Source organism: Scylla paramamosain, unplaced genomic scaffold (assembly GCF_035594125.1).
Source record: "Scylla paramamosain isolate STU-SP2022 unplaced genomic scaffold, ASM3559412v1 Contig46, whole genome shotgun sequence".
Classification (NCBI taxonomy): Eukaryota; Metazoa; Arthropoda; class Malacostraca; order Decapoda; family Portunidae; genus Scylla; species Scylla paramamosain.
In genome coordinates, this window is record NW_026973711.1 from 516,456 (window position 1) to 537,694 (window position 21,239).

General features: G+C 38.4%; 1 protein-coding gene across 1 annotated transcript; it reads left to right on the top strand.

Annotated features, from left to right (window-relative positions):
- The first annotated feature begins 394 nt into the window (after positions 1–394).
- On the top strand, positions 395–20,637 carry LOC135098133 (uncharacterized). Its single transcript, XM_064000336.1, has 5 exons — positions 395–467; positions 2,701–2,862; positions 7,514–7,672; positions 10,464–10,589; positions 15,888–20,637. Exons 1-5 carry the CDS (start codon positions 408–410, stop codon positions 15,966–15,968), a joined length of 588 nt encoding a protein of 195 aa, XP_063856406.1. The 5' UTR covers positions 395–407; the 3' UTR covers positions 15,969–20,637.
- Positions 20,638–21,239: the final 602 nt, after the last annotated feature.

Below are 21,239 nucleotides of genomic sequence, written 5' to 3' on the forward strand. Positions count from 1 at the left end.
CCCTAGGAACACTTCAGAACTACAATATCTTAATAGTATAGTGCGGAATCATGCCTTTACACGCTTCAGTTACGCTCTAATAAACTCCTTTCAATAGCGAGAAAATATGAGCTGTCAAGTGAATGGCATCTACCATCACCATGACAACGGGTCGTGAATAGCCAATCCCAGCTCGCCATTTCATCCGGGACCTCAAGATGGCCACACTGATACAATATAGTTTAATTTCCAGCCAAGATCAGAGTTAACCGAGACATATATGGTGGATAAAAAGCTCTTAAAAATATGGGTGTTCCGAGGAGAGTATACCACTAGGGAATGTGAGTTACATTAGTAAAGGAGGAATATTTTGAGAGCAGACGAAACTAAAGGTACAGTTACTAGTTAGTGTTTTTGTGTGTTTGTTTATGTGTGTGTCGTGGAGGAGTGATCTGTGCCTGACCATGTGGCTGTATAATGAACCAGGCGTGAGTATTCAGCATTTGACCAAACACACTCACGCAGAGACTGTCCCTTTAAACCGTACCCAAATAAACGCTTTCGATTCGCGTAGGCAGACCAGGCTAGCTCTCTCTGACCGGGCCATGTGACGTATTTTTAGTCATATGGTCCTAGTGAGAGTAACCCGCCGGCTAGGGAGTCTAGGAGTGTTAACTGGTTATTTAACAGAGTAGAAGATGAGAGAGAGACTGGGATGTGTGATGGATGAGTGACAGGGAGAAGAAGGGTGTAATCTGTTTGACGTAAGGGTGACAGGCTGTGTGCGTCCGTGTGTACATGTATGTGGGTGGGTGTGGGTGACTGGGTGTGTGTGGTGGGTCAGTGTCCGTATGTATGTGTGTATTACCATTGTGAGACCCGCTCTGTGTGTGTGTGTGTGTGTGTGTGTGTGTGTGTGTGTGTGTGTGTAGGGAGGGAGAGACACGTGAGTAAAGAAGGGAGGATGGGGGTCAGGAAAGAGGAGGAGGAGGAAGAGGGCTGACTGGGTGAACCTCTTAAAGATAGTATTCAGAAATTACGTGTTTTCTTGGCTTCGCTGAGTCACTGTGTTAGGGAAGAGGAAGAGGAGGAGGAGGAGGAGGAGGAGGAGGATATAGAAGTGATATAAGCATAGGAAGGTTTTAAGTTAGTATTAAGTTAGTATTAGTATTAGTTAGTATTTTAAGTTAGTAGGTTAGGCTATGTAAGTTGAAGTGTATTAGATTGTAAGGCTAAGTAAGGTTAGGTTAGGTTAAGATAGTGTGTTAGGTTAGGTAAGTTAAGGATAGGTTAGACTAGCATAGTTTAGGTTATATTAGATGAATTTACATTAACTTGCATAGGTTAGATTAGATTAGATTAAAGTAAGATTTGGATGACATAGGTTACGTTAGATCATGTTAAGTTATAGCAGATTAATTAGGTTAGTTAAGGTAATTGAGTTAGCAAAGGTTGCATTAGGTTAAACTAGCATAAGTGAAGAAATTAAGTTAGATTAGGTGAGGAATTATTAGGTTAGATGAGAGGAGGTGAGGTTAGGTTAGGTGAGGTTTGGTTAGATTATGTTAGGTGAGGTTAGGTTAGGTTAGGTGAGGTGAGGTTTGGTTAAATTAGGTGAGGTGAGGTTTGGTTAGGTTAGGTGAGGTGAGGTTTGGTTAGATTACGTTAGTTGAGGTTAGGTTAGTTTAGGTGAGGTGAGATTAAGTTAGGTTAGAGTGAGGCGTCTTGAAGTCATGAGAGACATTGGCAGGGGCAGAGGTGGTACCTTGCCAACTCCACCTGAGAGAGAGAGAGAGAGAGAGAGAGAGAGAGAGAGAGAGAGAGAGAGAGAGAGCAGAGGGGGGTCAGACTACTGCTTCATTAAAGGAGTCTTTAAAATTAGCTTCCCTATGTTAATGTGTTAGTTTTCATATTTATTGAGAGAGAGAGAGAGAGAGAGAGAGAGAGAGAGAGAGAGAGAGAGAGAGAGGCAATATGGTGTAAATAAAGGGACTAAAAATGTACTTCAAATGGCTTGATTCTCTCTCTCTCTCTCTCTCTCTCTCTCTCTCTCTCTCTCTCTCAATAAATATGAAAACTAACACCTTCACATAGGGAAGCCAATGTTCATGCTTATTTACTCCCGACCCCAACCATTGCTAATATAGACTTCACTTTCATCCAGTTAGAAAATAAATCTTGTAAAATAACATTAGGTCTCGTCTATCATCCTCTAGTCCAGTCACCTGCTACGGACAAAAAAACTTTATGACCTTATTGCGGACATTTGTTGCGTTAATAATTGCATAATTATGGGGGATTTTAATGATCCAGTCACTCTCAAGACATCTTTATTCGTTCTACAGCCACATCCAGTCTTAGAACTGGGAAGAAATTGCAAAATGTATTCTTTTTCAATGCCAACTCTACGTCTTGTAGATGGTTATGAAGGAGACTCCATGCATTGCTTCTGATGCTTCTAATTGTTTTGTTTCACAGTGAAAGGCTTTAAGTGTAGTTGGAAAATGTCATAGGAAAAAATTGTAGTTAATATTGGATGCAAAATATCAAAGTAAGATTAGCTAAAGAATTTTTAACGTTGGGAATAGTAATCCATTTATATATATATATATATATATATATATATATATATATATATATATATATATATATATATATATATATATATATATGGGAGTATATTTTTTGTAACAGTGTGAATGATAAGATTCCATTTTTCAGTGTTGCCACGGTGACGGTGGTGGTGGGCATGACACAGATGCGGGAGGTGGAGTTTGTGCCCGATGGAGACATGCAGCTGGACAAATTGTGTTGGTCATTGGTCAGACTGGAGTTTACATGTGTACCTCCTTCACCATCATTGGTGGACACTTCACCATGAGTGTTAGTGAAATGTGCTCTCTTTCTTACTTTATTTGTATATCAGAAAAATTTAAGGCCAGTTAGTTGTCTAGACTATAAGTTTTAAAATGAAAAAATAAATCTACATATTTTTTTAAAAGCAAACAGTTAAGGCATTGTAAAGTAAAAGTCAAAATATATTTTGGTTATTATTTTTTTTTTGCAATCAACAACTTTCATGTATAATGAAATCAATACATTTATCAAACTTAATATCATATTTAATAACAGCTAGAGATACCAATTTGCAGCAATAGAACGGTCAGAAAGGAAACTTGAGATGAAGTTACAGAGAGAAGGATAGAAACCGTAGGAGGGTAGTTTGGAAATCAAAGCTTTGTGCCAGACTCTATCAAAGGCTTTTGATATGTCCAAGGCAACAGCAAAAGTTTCACCAAAGTCTCTAAAAGAGGATGACCAAGACTCAGTATGGAAAGCCAGAAGATCACCAGTAGAGCGGCCTTGACGGAACCCATACTGGCGATCAGATAGAAGGTTGTGAAGTGATAGATGTTTAAGAATCTTCCTGTTGAGGATAGATTCAAAAACTTTAGATAAGCAGGAAATTAAAGCAATAGGACGGTAGTTTGAGGGATTAGAGCGGTCACCCTTTTTAGGAACAGGTTGAATGTAGGCAAACTTCCAGCAAGAAGGAAAGGTAGATGTTGACAGACAGAGCTGAAAGAGTTTGACTAGGCAAGGTGCAAGCACGGAGGCACAGTTTCGGAGAACAATAGGAGGGACCCCATCAGGTCCATAAGCCTTCTGAGGGTTTAGGCCAGCGAGGGCATGGAAAACATCATTACGAAGAATTTTAATACGAGGCATGAAGTAGTCAGAGGGTGGAGGAGAGGGAGGAACAAGCCCAGAATCGTCCAAGGTAGAGTTTTTAGCAAAGGTTTGAGCAAAGAGTTCAGCTTTAGAAATAGATGTGATAGCAGTGGTGCCATCTGGTTGAAGTAGAGGAGGGAAAGAAGAAGAAGCAAAGTTATTGGAGATATTTTTGGCTAGATGCCAGAAATCACGAGGGGAGTTAGATCTTGAAAGGTTTTGACATTTTCTGTTAATGAAGGAGTTTTTGGCTAGTTGGAGAACAGACTTGGCATGGTTCCGGGCAGAAATATAAAGTGCATGAGATTCTGGTGAAGGAAGGCTTAAGTACCTTTTGTGGGCCACCTCTCTATCATGTATAGCACGAGAACAAGCTGTGTTAAACCAAGGTTTAGAAGGTTTAGGACGAGAAAAAGAGTGAGGAATGTACGCCTCCATGCCAGACACTATCACCTCTGTTATGCGCTCAGCACACAAAGACGGGTCTCTGACACGGAAGCAGTAGTCATTCCAAGGAAAATCAGCAAAATACCGCCTCAGGTCCCCCCAACTAGCAGAGGCAAAATGCCAGAGGCACCTTCGCTTAGGGGGATCCTGAGGAGGGATTGGAGTGATAGGACAAGATAAAGATATGAGATTGTGATCGGAGGAGCCCAACGGAGAAGAAAGGGTGACAGCATAAGCAGAAGGATTAGAGGTCAGGAAAAGGTCAAGAATGTTGGGCGTATCTCCAAGACGGTCAGGAATACGAGTAGGGTGTTGCACCAATTGCTCTAGGTCATGGAGGATAGCAAAGTTGTAGGCTAGTTCACCAGGATGGTCAGTGAAGGGAGAGGAAAGCCAAAGCTGGTGGTGAACATTGAAGTCTCCAAGAATGGAGATCTCTGCAAAAGGGAAGAGGGTCAGAATGTGCTCCACTTTGGAAGTTAAGTAGTGAAAGAATTTCTTATAGTCAGAGGAGTTAGGAGAGAGGTATACAGCACAGATAAATTTAGTATGAGAATGACTCTGTAGTCGTAGCCAGATGGTGGAAAACTCGGAAGATTCAAGAGCGTGGGCACGAGAGCAGGTTAAGTCATTGCGCACATAAACGCAGCATCCAGCTTTGGATCGAAAATGAGGATAGAGAAAGTAGGAGGAAACAGAAAAGGGGCTACTGTCAGTTGCCTCAGACACCTGAGTTTCAGTGAGGAAAAGAAGATGAGGTTTAGAAGAGGAGAGGTGGTGTTCTACAGATTGAAAATTAGATCTTAGACCGCGAATGTTGCAGAAGTTAATGAAGAAAAAGTTGAGGGGGGTGTCAAGACACTTAGGGTCGTCGACGGAAAGGCAGTCCGACCTGGGGACATTTATGGTCCCCTCCCCAGATGGGGACTCCGAGGCTGGTGTAGGAGTCGCCATGATTTTAGAATTTTTTGAGTGAAGGGTGTGTGTGTTATTAGGTGCTTGTAGTTTTGTGTGGAGGAAGAGAGTTGTCTTTAGAGGGCAGGCTGTGACTACCCCCTTGTGTTGTGAGACACAAAAGGAAACGTTCAGTGAGGTCACAGCTGGGTTTAATGATAAGTTCACAGCACCCCCTGAACAGTGCTTTAGACCTCACTGGGAGTAATTATCGTTTCGGCAGGTGTCTACTGCCTCCTCTACACTGAACATCCTTGGTCTGTCCTTTACTTATAATCGAAACTGGAAACTTCACATCTCATTCCTAACTAAAACAGCTTATATGAAGTTAGGTATTCTGAGACATCTCTGCCAGTTTTTCTCACCCTTCCAGCAGCTAGCTCTGTACAGGAGCCTTATCTGTCCATGTATGGAGTATGCTTCACATGTTTTGGACGGCTCCACTCATACCGCTCTTCTAGACAGGATGGAATCAAAAGCTTTTCAACTCATCAACTCCTCTCCTCTAACTGACTGTCTTCAGCCTCTCTCTCACCGCCACAATGTTGCATATCTAGCTGACTTCTACCACTATTTTCATGCTAACTGCTCTTCTGATCTTGCTAACTGCATGCCTCCCTCCTTCCATGGCACTTTCTTCTTTCTCTCATCTCTCTTCTGTCCACCTCTCTAATGCAACAGTTAACCAGTATTCTCAATCATTCATCCCTTTCTCTGGTAAACTCTGGAACTCCCTGCCTGCTTCTGTATTTCCACTTTCCTGTGACTTGAATTCCTTCAAGAGGGAGGTTTCAAGACACTTATACTTCAATTTTTGACTACTGCTTTGGACCCTATTCAGGGACCAGCATCTCAATGGGGCCTTTTTTTACTGGATTTTGTTGCTCTTGGCCAGTGTCCCTCCTGCATAAAGAAAAAAAATGAAGGAAAGCAGTCTCGCTGGCAGAGCAGGGAGAGAGAGAGAGAGAGAGAGAGAGAGAGAGAGAGAGAGAGAGAGAGAGAGAGAGAGAGAGAGAGAGAGAGAGAGAGAGAGAGAGAGAGAGAGAGAGAGAGAGATATTGTGAATGTGTGTGTGTGTGTGTGTGTGTGTGTGTGTGTGTGTGTGTGTGTGTGTGTGTGTGTGTGTGTGTGTGTGTGTGTGTGTGTGTGTGTGTGTGTTTACCTAGTTGTTGTAATTTACAGGGCCTGAGCTACACTTGTGTGGTCCCACTTTCATGTCTACACTTGTTCACTTTTTCCTTGAAGCTGTGCACACTCGTTGCTGATACTATATCTTCACTTAGCTTGTTCCAAACTTCTCCATCTATACTTCACATTACTACACATAGTCATTCCTTCTCCTCCTTTTCCAATGATTCCACTTATTCTGACTTCCACTTCTTTCCACTTCTACTTCTGTTGGCTTCTACTTCTGGAAGAACCGCAGCATAGTGATTTGACTTTTTCTGCATTTCTCTTAATATCTGTGTAGCAGATATCATTCATCACAAGAGAGCTTCTGCCAGCATTTTGGGTAATTTTCTTGTAGGAGCTGCAACACATCTCTGAGGTGATGATAAAATGTGTTGCCTCTCCATTTCTGGTGAGAGAGTGAAAGTATATCTGCTGTTGCTGCTCAGTGTGCTCTGTGTAGTTGCACACTATCAAATGGGAAGTGGGAAAGAGCAGGAAGCATGAAAGAGTGGTGCCAACTGGTGGTTACCAAAGAAAGCATAATATTCGAACATGAAGATGAGCCAGATCTTGCTAAAACATAGTGTAAATTTAATTAAGTTTGATATATTTTAAAGTCATTTTAAACTTAATATTCATTAAAAAGACTTGCATAAGCCAAGAGTCACCTGTATTTATTTAGAATATAAGTTTTGTGCTTTGAGGTTTGGATGGTCGGCCTATAAACATGTAACCAGGTCAGCCCAAAACTCAAGGTGTTGCATACACTATTTGACACCAAGAAATAAATAGGCTCTCAACAAAATGCATTTTTTTTATTTACTTTGTAAATTTATCAGCATTTTTATCTCTTGTCTCCATTAAAACTGGGTTCAATCAAAGGAAATTTCTTCCATCTCAGTCCATCAATTACTTGTTCTCTAACTTTACTGCATCCATTGTATGTTTTCTCCTAGCCACTTATCTTTTCAGACCACTATACCATATCTTTATCAATATTTTTCTTATATTCTTCACCACATAGTATTTATTAAAATATTACTGTATTTTTACTGGTACTATTGAGAATGAAGTCATGTTATAATGGAAGCTGCTTATTGGTACTAATTTAATTCATGAAGTTCAATTCTTCACATTGTAACTGTATTTTTTTTTATATTACAGTACATTATTATATTTGTAGACAATCTTGGGCCTCAATTTTAACTGCACTTTTTTTCTTTTCTAGCATCAGTATCACACCAAAATTGATGACCTCATTGAAAGAACCAGCACATCCATGACTCAAGGAATGACAGACAAGCTGCTGTCAGTACTTGAATCAGTTATATCCAAGCTGGGCAGATACGACGAAGGCAGCTTCATTGGGTCAATACTGTCCTTTACGGTAGGTGTAGATGATGCTTGTTATGGGTGTGACAGAGCTGTGGAATTATGTTGTTTTACTGGAAACTATAGAATGTGTGTACCATATTCCAAACATGAATGGCTTTCAGTGAAGAATATTCCATCTTTATATGGATTCAAGTGTACCAGGGATATCCTGAAAATGCATTTACATGCAGAGCATAGCGTTTCAGTATATGGCAGTTCCTTGGAAGCAGAGAGCAATTTATTGGGGAAAAAGGGAAGCAGTTTTCTTCACCCATCAATAATGGTATAGATCGTCCTATACCATGTGAACATACCAACACAGGATCTCCCAGTCTACAAAAGAAAATAACCACTGTTGAAAGATAACCAAGTCTTGGTTTCTTGCCTCTCCCAGGAGCTTTTAGTTGTTTATTTTTTTTTATTCAGCCTTTGTATTAAAATCTTTTATGAGATATTAATTATAAATAGCACAATGACATTAATTTTGCATGTATTTTATATTGTAGGACTTGTTTTCTTTTTAAATATTCATCTATTCTCAATTTACAAGTGAACTCTGAAATAATTTCCTAATTGAATATCATGATTTTTGTTTCATTATTAATTATTTAGTGATTACTCTAGTAATTATAGTAATTGCTATTTAATAATACTTCTTAGGAACAGGATTTCATACCAAGAAACAGGCTAGAATTATATAATTTGCCATTATAGGAGGGTGGAAATATTGAAAATCAAAATATCTGGCAAGCACCATAAGCCAACTGACAAAAGTACTACGTGATTAATCAAAATAATGCATGGAGAATGAGTAAGTACCACAGAAATTGTAAGAAGAAAATAACAGTGAATTTATTTCATGTCTGAAAAGGATACAATAAAAGGAATCTGACATTCTCAGACATTATGGATATATATGCTATCAATAAACTGATAAAAACTCAAAGTAGTTGAAGATGAAATATAGATACCAAGAAGGCTTTGGAATAAGCCATGTGCAAATTTAATATAAGAAATAAACCAAAACAATGTAGCACTGCATGAAAATGACAACATAACTAAGTTCACTTGAAAAAGAAAAAACTGGCATAGGAGGGAGTTATAGTGAAACATGGACAAAAATGGAGCAGCAAGCAGCAGTCTTAAGTTACTGGTGAAAGAGGTACTAGTTTGGTTGAGAATTTGGTAATAGAGGGAATTAGTAAGTAGTTGAGGTAGTGTGTACTTATAAAGAAGGTATTTCTCTAATTAAAGCACTGATTTGAAGGGAAAAGATTGAACTGGGAGCTTGAAGTAGAAAAAAGAAAATGATTGATATAAGAAAGGAAGTAATTCTATGAAATACAAAATTTATCTAATACAGTGGAACCTCGGTTCTTGAACTTAATTCATTCCTGAATGCAATTTGAAATTCTAAATGTTCAGAAACAAACTATTTTCCCCATAGGAAGCAATATAAAATGGATTAATCCATTCCCAAACACCCATCCACCCTGTCCTAGTGGCTTATGACAGACACTCCCTCTGCCAAGATGGCTGCTCCACAACATCTCCAGCTCAGAAATTATTTATCCAGAAAGGACATATTGAATGAATTTAGTGACAAGGAACTCATCAGAAGATATTATTTAGACCATGCAGGTATTCTCTTTGTCACCAGTCTAATGAGGAAAGCTTTACAGAGTGACACAAAGAGGAGCAGCTCACTTACTGCCAAAGTGAAGGTAATCACAGTGCTTGGACATCTTGTTGCTGGGAAAATGCAGTTATGCAGCAGTGATGGTATTGTGGGTCATCGAGAGAGCCACAGGGGATTACTTTTGAGGTAGCCAAAAATGGTTTGTTTACATTGAGGCTCTTCAATGGGATCACTTTTACCTCATTTCAAAGATTGAATTACTGTGTTACCCAGAGTGTTTCTCCTTTAAATACATAAAAAAAACAAGGAAATATTTATAGAAACCATAAATTAGTAATAAATGGCACCTTTTGTTTTGTCTTTTAGTATTTGAAATCAAGTAACTTTGTTTTGAGAAGCAAATTATGGTACAGCAACCAAAGCAAATTGGAGTTCAAAATTTCGTTAAAAAACAAATTTGTTTGAAAAGGGAGGCGTTCAGTAACTGAGGTTCCACTGTATATTTTCCCCATGAAAAGCTTGAATCTTGTGCATTCTCTAATGTAGACAGTTTTATATTCAAGCTGAATGAAAGAAAAGATTATCACCAACAACTTCAATAAAGTGCCATGTCATAATAACATGTGGAAGAATTTAAATTTTTCTGAGTAGGCATAGTATCTTAATTAGGAATTAGGATTTAGATACTGTACTTATCTTGTTGACTTTCAAAAGCTGTAAACCTTACTATCATCAGCATTGGAGGAACAGAGAATTTCAGATATCAACAACCCCAATGAAGAAATGTCTGGTTTCATTTGGCAAAAATTTTTCTCAGTTATCCTACAACTGTTATGGCCCCCTCTTATGGTTGATCAGTGGTAATCATATACATTCTGATACAAATCACCAGCACAATTTCATTTTGCATAATATTTAAATGTTTTAATAAAAGAACTTTTATGCCACTTGTTTTATCCTTGTTCTTAACTTCTACTGGGTTTGGAATGTTTGAATTCTTGATGTTATGTATTTCTGTTGAATATAAGTTTATGATTTTCATTAAGGAATCTTTTATTTGCAACATTTACTGAAATTTGTGTTTTCATTTATGTTATTTACTCCTTGATTTTTATTATATTTTTAGTTTAATAACTTATTGGGCTGTCGGTGTGCTATCTTTCAGTATCGTCAGAATGTAAGTGGATCAGGAAAGGAGTTGGGAAAGGCATACATCAACTTTGCCAGGAACTCTATGGACCAGATCAGACAAAAAGTTAATGATGAGCTCTGGATTCTCAACCTGTTTGAGGTGAGTATTATCATTACCATGGTCTTGTATGACTATCTTTATCGCTATCATCACTGTAATGAATTGCAGATTCCATGTAGATTAATTCCATGTAGATTAATCCTGGTCATGTGGTGGTAACTTATCAAAACATTATGGCTATGAACATGTGTACCTTGACAACTTTTTCCTTCCTTGCGTCATTCCTGTGGACCTCCTTCCATGTCTTCTTTGATTTACATGACACACCAACATCTCCCACAAATGGAGACATGGTACCACACAAACATACATACACTTTCACATACATACACAAGCATTTCCTCACATTTTAGCCTCTTGGCATGTCAGTTGCATAGTATACATGGTATTTTCTGTATCATAATATGACAGCAGAACTGGTTTACCCCTGCTAAATTATTACTGATCCATCCCCTTTTCAGGTGCAAATTAGTTGTATTTGGGACCTGAGGTTACTATATGTCAAGGGCCTTTTTAATACTGTACATCTCATCTCTCCAAACAACATTTTCAACTAGATAAACTTTAAAACTAGCTGTTATCACATATATCAAATATGAAACACAAATCTATAATCCATTGAAGAATATAAAGTTTTACTGTGCCATTGAACTCATTCAGCTACCCTTTCATTGATGACCAGTTAAATCTTTCCTGTCTGCATGTATGTGTTATCCTTACTAAAATGCAATGTCCATAAGAAAGAGAGAGAGAGAGAGAGAGAGAGAGAGAGAGAGAGAGAGACTGTTGACTGTAATGGAAGAGAATCTAAATACATATGAAGCTATAACAAATAAATAAACTAGGGAAATGCCTGAATAACTTCAAGAAAATAGTTTCTCCATAGACATATAGAAGGAAGTAAACATTTCACACAGGGAAGCCACAGAATGCTTGACTTCTGATCTTTATAAACTTTCTGATTGGGGCAGAACAAACTTGGTATTGTTCAATGCCTCAAAAACTCAATTCCTCCATCTGTCAGATTGACACAACCTTCCACACAACTATCCCCTCTTTTTCAGTGACATTCAACTGTCCCCCTCTTCTACACTGAACATCCTCAGTCTGTCCTTTACTTATAATCTGAACTGGAAACTTCACATCTCATCTCTAGCTAAAACAGCTTATATGAAGTTAGGCATTCTGAGATGTCTCCGCCACTTTTTCTCACCCCCCCAGCTGCTAACTCTGTACAGGGGCCTTATCCGTCCATGTATGGAGTATGCTTCACATGTCTGGGGGAGGTTCCACTCATACCACTCTTCTAGACAGGGTGGAATCAAAAGCCTTTCATCTCATCAATTCCTCTCCTCTAACTGACTGTCTTCAGCCTCTCTCTCATCGCTGCAATGTTGTATCTCTAGCTGTCTTCTACCACTATTTTTATTCTAACTGCTCTTCTGATCTTGCTAACTGCATGCCTCCCCTCTTCCCACAGCCTCACTACACAAGACTTTCTTCTTTCTCTCATCCCTATTCTGTCCACCTCTCTAATGCAACAGTTAACCAGTATTCTCAATCATTCATCCCTTTCCCTGATAAACTCTGGAACTCCCTGCCTGCTTCTGTATTTCCACCTTCCTATGACTTGAATTCCTTCAAGAGGGAGGTTTCAAGGCACTTATAATTTAATTTTTGACTACTGCTTTGGACCCTTTTCTGAGACTGGCATCTCGGTGGGCTTCTTTTTTTTTTTTTTTTTTTGTTGCCCTTGGCCAGTGTCCTTCCTACATTTAAAAACAAAAAAAAGTTTGGAATAAACTAAATGAGATGTTAGTGTAAGCAAAGAGTGTGTACAAAATGAAAGAAAGATTGGATAAATGTAGACAATGAAGATGGAACCCCATGAATGTAAGATGTACCCCCCATGGTGTAAGATGTACAAAAACATTTTCTTCTCTACTCAGCAGTCTTGTTTTTTTAATCTGAGAATGTGCAGTGTTGCCAAATATTTGATATTACTGCTAGTCTCTTTAATAGAACTTTAAAATCAAGACACTCACCCCATGATATATTTTTTTCTATTAACAAACAGAATTTTTATGATTAAATGCATTGAGTGTATTTATTTATATATGCATATATATGTCTTAAAGGGAAGGGACCAGGACAAGACATTTGTATAAAAAGTACAGAGGATGGGATGCATGTATCTTGTAAATCTTTGAATATTAAGTATAGGTAACCTTAGTCCTCATAAGATTATACAAAAACCATATAAATCCAACATAAGAACTGATCAACTGGCAATGAGAATATGAGCCTGGGAAGAAAGCTTATCAGCAAGGTGGGAGGGAAGGAAATGGGAGAACAAGCACTTCAGCATTCAATTTTTGATTCATTGCCCCCATATGTAAGATGAGGTTTGTTATTCTGAATTGCTGTATTGCTGAAGCCAGGGATGGCATCATACTGTAAGCATGTAATGTAGGCTTTTACATTATGTCATTTAGACTGGCTGTAGTGATAATGGAGAAACAGTAAATAAATATACTGAACACCCATGACCATGCCACTAAATAATAATATGATATATGATTGTTTCATATATCTATTCTTTATACCAGGCTGGCAATCTCACATTGGGTGGCCCAGATAAGCTACCACATATTCACACACATTATTCATGCTGTTAACTCTGCTGTAAGAATGATGTGTGGGATTGCCAACCTGGTATATAGAATAGATATAAGAAACAATTATATATCATATTATTATTTCATATTTATGTAAAACCAATGCTCATTCAGTGTGGGAACTTTCAAGATTCTTGAGTTAGTTTACAGTACAGTTGACAGCACCAATCAGGTGGTGCATCATCGCTGCCTGACATTCACTTGGATGACTAAAACTCATTATGGATGTGCTTTAACTAATTAATTGGTGCCAAGACATTCTTTATATTTTTTTTGCTCATAATAGTGTCATATTTTGGTGTACTTTTATTTCAAATTCATAGCAAAATGAAATTTGACACTATTCTGTGGTATACCCACATATCATTGTATAAAGCTAAATTTATATTTATAAAGATTAATTGAAAAGTTAATTAACATTATAATTGGAAAAATATGATCAGCCTACAAAAGCTGGTTTGTGTACTTCATAGTACTGTACTTTCAAAAGGTGGAAATTGAAGATGAATTTAAATGTGGTACTACAAGAGTGGAATCCTCACTTGTAAGATGGAAATAAGGACTTCTCATCTTGATTCCCATCCATTATGGATACCTACTACCACCTGCTTGATGAGAATCTCCAAAGTAAAATTGAAGAAACTAATACCATTGAAGGAAAAAAAGAGCCCAATAATGCCATCTAATAATAGTCACCACACATGTCATTCTATTTACTCAGAGGACTTAGGCATATTTGGTGTTTAGCCAGAATTGGGTTTGAGGAGGATCTTGAGTGTGCACCCTTTTCAGCTCCCTGCTGAGGCAGGTGTCAATCATCAGTCCCCCCGGTAGTGTGACAACTACTAGGCTAACACCCGGTATCCCTTCATGCATTTGGTGGAAACAGTCTCTGGGTTAGGGCAACTTCCTCTCCCATCTGTGTTTTGGGTGCTTATGGATGACTCCCTCAACAGCTGGTAAGGCCTGATTCAGCCCTCACTCTCTAAAAGGAACATTACACTTTATCCCTATATTGGTAATACAGATTGAATATAATTATGTAACTCCCTTGTCTATGAACATATCTTTACCTGACATAATGGGGTTATGGCTCAGTATTATACAATTTTTTTTTTTATGTTTGATCAAGTTGGCCTACCTGTTACCACATGAGCCATGAAACATATTTTATCAAATGCCAGGTGAATGTCTAGTTCATTGGGCTGAAGAGAAATGCCAACAATTATGCAAATGGCAGGAACCATTCTTCCTTCACTCAATAAGACAGCCATGCTTTCCCTCTTCCTGTATACAGTAAAATCCCTCTCATCCAGCATTCGAGTATCCGGCAGCTTCAAGTATCTGGCACATTTTTCCCCCGAGCCTTAAAATCAATAAAAAATCAATGTGTACTCATAAAATCGATTAAAATTCCCGCGCGAGGCATACTTTGTCCCCTGGCCACCAGAGCGCACTACTTCGCGCCACCCGTGGCCCACTGCACTGTGTTTACTCAGTGACTCAGTCCCGCGTGTGTACTGCTTATCGCCTGACGCCTTCATCATGCCTAAAGTTGTAGAAAAGAGGAAGCGTGTTGTGCTTACACTTAAGCAGCTGATCAGATCAGCTGCTGATTAAGATCAGCTGATCTTTGTTATGGTAAGATGCGTGAGTGTAGGGTGGTGATTGTGGACATAATTTCACTTCTATTCAAGTATCTGGCAGTATTCAAGTATCCGACATGTCGGCGGTCCCGTTGATGCCGGATAAGAGGGATTTTATTGTATTACTTTCCTTTTTATTCTTTCTCATTATTTATAATATTCCTTCTTACTTTCATTTCTGATTTTTATTTCTTATTCATTTATGTATATGTTGTAATGTAGCAAGACAGGAGAAATCACAAATAATGTATCAGTCTGTTTTCCTGTGATTCATGATATAATAAGTGATTGCATGCCATCAACAGCACTTCCTAAAGGTAACCTTACCTAGACTTTTTCAATAGAGAATAGAGGATGGAGAAAATATTAATCTCTTTGCATCTTATTCTTTAGTTATTATCACCTAAAAAAAAGAGTGCAGTCATAATGCAATTGTGTGCTTTGTCATCTGTGAATATAATCCCCGTTTCTCATCTTACATAAACAAGAGTAAGGTAATGATGTGTGAACGTAAAGATTAAGTGGTTATTTTTTATTGCCCCTGAAAAATTTAATGACCTAAAGAATGTGAAATGTTGCCAAAAGCAGAAAAAAAGTGGACATAACTGATGGCTTAACCCTGCACACATAAGGAAGAGGAAAAAGAGGAAGAACTGTGTTATGTATGGTGGTTGGGTCTTGAAGGCATATGATGAAAAAGAACTGTAAGTACTGGGAAAGTAGCAACAATTGTCGTACATACAATGGGGTACTTGGTACACAACATATTCGACTTACCACCAATGTAGTATCCAACCAAAAAATTTTTTTTTTTTACGACAGATAACTTAGTATATGAACAAATCATTACTAAGTGGGTACAAAATTTGTGATATTTTTGTGACTTTACTGGTATAGTTGCTATGCTATCCTCTGTGCTGTATACCTTTCACCTAACTCCTCTGACTATAAGAAATTCTTTGACTACTTAACTTCCAAAGTGGAGCACATTCTGACCCTCTTCCCTTTTGCAGAGATCTCCATTCTTGGAGACTTCAATGTTCACCACCAGCTTTGGCTTTCCTCTTCCTTCACTGACCATCCTGGTGAACTAGCCTTTAACTTGGCTATCCTCCACAACCTAGAGCAATTGGTGCAACACCCTACTCGTATTCCTGATCGTCTTGGAGATACGCCCAACATTCTTGACCTTTTCCTGACCTCTAATCTTTCTGCTTATGATGTCACCCTTTCTTCTCCGTTGGGCTCCTCCGATCACAATCTCATATCTGTATCTTGTCCTATCGCTCCAATCCCTCCTCAGGATCCCCCTAAGCGAAGGTGCCTCTGGCGTTTTGCCTCTGCTAGATGGGAGAACCTAAGGAGGTATTTTGCTGATTTTCCTTGGAATGACTACTGCTTTCGTGTCAGAGACCCGTCTTTGTGTGCTGAGCGCATAACAGAGGTGATAGTGTCTGGCATGGAGGTGTACATTCCTCACTCTTTTTCTTGACCTAAACCTTCTAAACCTTGGTTTAACACAGCTTGTTCTCATGCTATACATGATAGAGAGGTGGCCCACATAAGGTACTTAAGCCTTCTATCACCAGAATCTCATGCACTTTATATTTCTGCCCAGAACCATGCCAAGTCTATTCTCCAACTAGCCAAAAACTCCTTCATTAATAGAAAGTGTCAAAACCTTTCAAGATCTAACTCCCCTCGTGACCTCTGGCATCTAGCCAAAAATATTTCCAATAACTTTGCTTCTTCTTCTTTCCCTCCTTTATTTCAACCAGATGGCACCACTGCTATCACATCTATTTCTAAAGCTGAACTCTTCACTCAGATCTTTGCTAAAAACTCTACCTTGGATGATTCTGGGCTTGTTCTTCCCTCTCCTCCACTCTCTGACTACTTTATGCTATCTGTTAAAATTCTTCGCAATGATATTTTTCCCTGCCCTCACTGGCCTAAATCCTCGGAAGGCTTATGGACCTGATGGGGTCCCTCCTGTTGTTCTCCGAAACTGTGCCTCCGTGCTTGTACCTTGCCTAGTGAAACTCTTTCAGCTCTGTCTGTCAATATCTACCTTTCCTTCTTGCTGGAAGTTTGCTTACATTCAGCCTGTTCCTAAAAAGGGTGACCATTCTAATACCTCAAACTACCATCCTATTGCTTTAATTTCCTGCCTATCTAAAGTTTTTTAATCTATCCTCAACAGGAAGATTCTTAAACATCTACCACTTCACAACCTTCTATCTGATCGCTAGTATGGGTTCCGTCAAGGCCGCTCTACTGGTGATCTTCTGGCTTTCCATACTGAGTCTTGGTCATCCTCTTTTAGAGATTTTGGTGAAACTTTTGCTGTTGTCTTAGACATATCAAAAGCTTTTGATAGAGTCTGACACATAGCTTTGATTTCTAAACTGCTTCCTACGGCTTCTTTCCTTCTCTGTGTAACTTCATCTCAAGTTTCCTTTCTGACCATTCTATTGCTGCTGTGGTAGACGGTCACTGTTCTTCTCCTAAATCTATTAACAGTGGTGTTCCTCAGGGTTCTGTCCTGCCACCCACTCTCTTATTATTCATTAATGATCTTCTAAACCAAAGTTCTTGTCTTATCCACTCCTACGCTGATGATACCACCCTGCACTTTTCCACATCTTTTCATGGACATCCAACCCTTCAAGAGGTAAACATTTCACACAGGGAAGTCACAGAATGCTTGATTTCTGATCTTTCAAAAATCTCTGATTGGGGCAGAGCAAACTTGGTATTGTTCAATGCCTCAAAAACTCAATTCCTCCATCTATCAACTCGACACAACCTTCCAGACAACTATCCCCTCTTCTTCAATAACACTCAATTGTCCCCCTCTTCTACACTGAACATCCTTGGTCTGTCCTTTACTTATAATCTGAACTGGAAACTTCACATCTCATCTCTAGCTAAAACAGCTTATATGAAGTTAGGCATTCTGAGACGTCTCCACCAGTTTTTCTCACCCCCACCCAGCTGCTAACTCTGTACAAGGGCCTTATCCATCCATGTATGGAGTATGCTTCACATGTCTGGGGAGTTCCACTCACACTGCTCTTCTAGACAAGGTGGAATCAGAAGCTTTTCGTCTCATCAACTCCTCTCCTCTAACTGATTGTCTTCAGCCTCTCTCTCACTGCTGCAATGTTGCATCTCTAGCTGTCTTCCACCACTATTTTCATGCTAACTGCTTCTGATCTTGCTAACTGCATGCCTCCCCTCTTCCCGCGGCCTAGCTGCACAAGACTTTCTTCTTTCTCTCACCCCTATTTTGTCCACCTCTCTAATGCGAGAGTTAACCAGTATTATCAATCATTCATCCCTTTCTTTGGTAAACTCTGGAACTCCCTGCCTGCTTCTGTATTTCCAGCTTCCTATGACTTGAATTCCTTCAAGAAGGAGGTTTCAAGACACTTATTCATCAATTTTTAACTACTGCTTCGACCCTTTTATAAGACTGGCATTTCAGTGGGCATTTTTTTTTTATTGGATTTTTGTTGCCCTTGGCCAGTGTCCTTCCTACTTAAAAATTAAAGAAAAATGACATGCTATATATTATAGTAAAAGGCACTGTTTTCAAACTTGTTTACTGCTTTTTAAGTGATAAAAAAAAATATAATCCTTTGGGTTTTTTGTGAATAGAATCTTACCATCTGACCATTTTTTTGCTTCCAATGGTGATTTTGGAATGGATTATGGTCATAAGCTAAGTATACCAGTGTATATGCAAATAAGATATGTTAATCAAGGTTAGTGATGGAACAGTGGATGTACTTTATGGTGAACAGTGTAACATTAGAAGAGCAATGGGTTGTATAAACTAGGTGCTTGACATAAGAAAAGTGTGAAAAGTATTTGGAAAATGTTAGGTTGTGTTTGGGTATTCATGGACTTGAAGAAAACATATGACAAAATAAAAGAAGGGAGTTGAAAGTTATTTTATGGGAACTGAATTGTATATTTTCTGACTGGAAGAAGCATAAATGACTGGTTTCCTTTTCTAGGAGAGCTGCCTTAGGGATGTTTAATGTTTATATTTATTGAGGTATGAGGGAGGTGAATGTGGTTAGTGAAGGTTATGTATTTACCTAGTTGTATTTACCTAGTTACGTTTTACAGGAAAAGAGCTATGCTAGTGCTGTCTTGTCTCCAGCTTAATTTTAAATTCATGAATATTTTTTGCTTGTACCACTGTTTCATCTAAGTTTTTTCATATTTCTATGCTTCTATTTAGGAAACCATATTTCTTGACATCTCTTCTACTTGCTGTTTTCTTCAATTTCACACCATGTCCTCTTGTATCTCTTGAGTCCCACACAAATAAGTCTTCTTTGTTAACTTGATCCTTATCCTTTAAAGCTCTGTATATAGCAATCAGGTCTCCTCTTTCTCTTCTCTCTTGTAATGATGGAAGCTTCAATCTCCTTAATCTTTCTTCATAGGTTAAATCTCTTAAACTTGGTACCAATTTGGTTGCAGCTCTTTGATCCTTTCTATTTTCCTTATTTCCTTTTTATTATGAGGTGACCAAACAATTGTGTCATATTCCAGTTTTGGTCGAATCACATATTCCATCAACTTTTTCATCATCTCTTCATCCATGTAAGCAAATGCCCCTTTCATCTTTCTTAGTAACTCATAGGTTTCCCCAACTATTTTGTTTACATGTTTTACTGGTGATAAATTATCACTGATTGTAATTCCCAAGTCTTTTTCTTCTTTGGTTTTCGTAATTTCCACTTCTCCCATGGTGTAAGAACTTGTCTTCTTTTGCTTTTTTCCTAATTCCATCACCTTGCATTTCTTTACATTGAATTCCATTTCCCATCTCTTACTCCATTTATATATCTTATTTAGATCTTTCTGTAATACTTCACAATCCATATTGTTTTCCACTCTTTTCAATAATTTTGCATATTCTACAAACAGACTTACGTAACTGTCAACCTCATCCACCACATCATTGACATACACCAGAAACATTACGGGCACTTTATATTTTTTGCATACATTACATATTTATATTTTCTATTCTTTTTTTGTCAGATACCACTTCCTGAGCCTCTCATCTTTTACCTTCCAACAGAACTTTTTTTCTTTTCCTCTGTTCTGTTCTCATGTTTTGCCTTTGCTTCTTTTATTAGATCGCTTACCTTGAGTCTCTCCTCCTCATTCATGTCCCTCTTTATTCAAACTTTCCTGTATTGCTCTGTCTTGTCCAGTTTCCATGCATTCGATATCACTTCCATGGATGTTGTTTATGCCCTAAATTTTTTCAGTGGTCACTCTTCTCCTTTTATGTATTTCCTCAATTTCACTTATCCAGTCCTCCCCTTCTCTCTCTGTATATTTCTTACAACGTCCTCTGCTACCTTTTTTTGTTCTCTTTCCCTCTTGTATCTTACTGGCTCTGTTTCCTCTTTTAATCCATATACAACAATACATTTCTTTTTGTCCACTGTGTCCCTTACCATCAATTCCTTCTGTTTGATCACTCTCACAATTTCCTTACTTAAATCTGTCTTTTCCTTCTTTTGAGCTTCTATGATTTCTGTAAAGTTAACTTTTTCTTCCTCTTTTTCCTTCCTTCAGATTTGATGTTCACTTTTCATCCCTATCACTTCATTTTCCTGTTTTTTATCAATATCATTGTTTTCCTTCAATTTTGTTTTTAGATCAGCGCACAGTGTTTTCAATTCTTTGTTTTCCTCTTCCAGGTCGTTTTTTTTTTTCTAATTTTTTCACTCTTTCAATGACGTCACTGATTATCCCTTCCATCAAAACCACTTTCCTTCCTTGCATTTTATCATGTTCATTATCTTCCTCAAATCCTGGGAATGGTAACCCCATTGGCAACATTCTGCTTCCATCTATGGCGCCCGCCTTGCTGGAACTTTTACTCATTCTATTACATTTGTTATTACTTAAATTTTCCCTTATTTTTTTAAATTTCTGTAGACAGGACAACTCTACTTGAGCACAGCTCCTACCTGGGAACACATTCTAGGCTCCTAGTGGTGGGTGTGGTCAAACAAAATCTTTCTCTGCTGGAGCATGGATCGCTGCTTGTTTACTCCACGACGACATGTGTGTGTGAAAGTTAGATTGTGGTTTGAATCAAGTGCATATTTATAATACAGTGGAATCTGAATCAGCTACTGAATGCAGATGCTGCTGTAAAGGTAGTTAATTTAGAGGAGAAATTGAGACATGTTTAGAAGGATATGTGAAAGGAGGAAATAGATATTTAATGCAAGTAAAAATAAAAAAGATGTAGAATATGAAGATGGGAACAGACAATTTCAGTAGGCTCTGATATTTCTTTTTCCATTGCCCATGGCCAG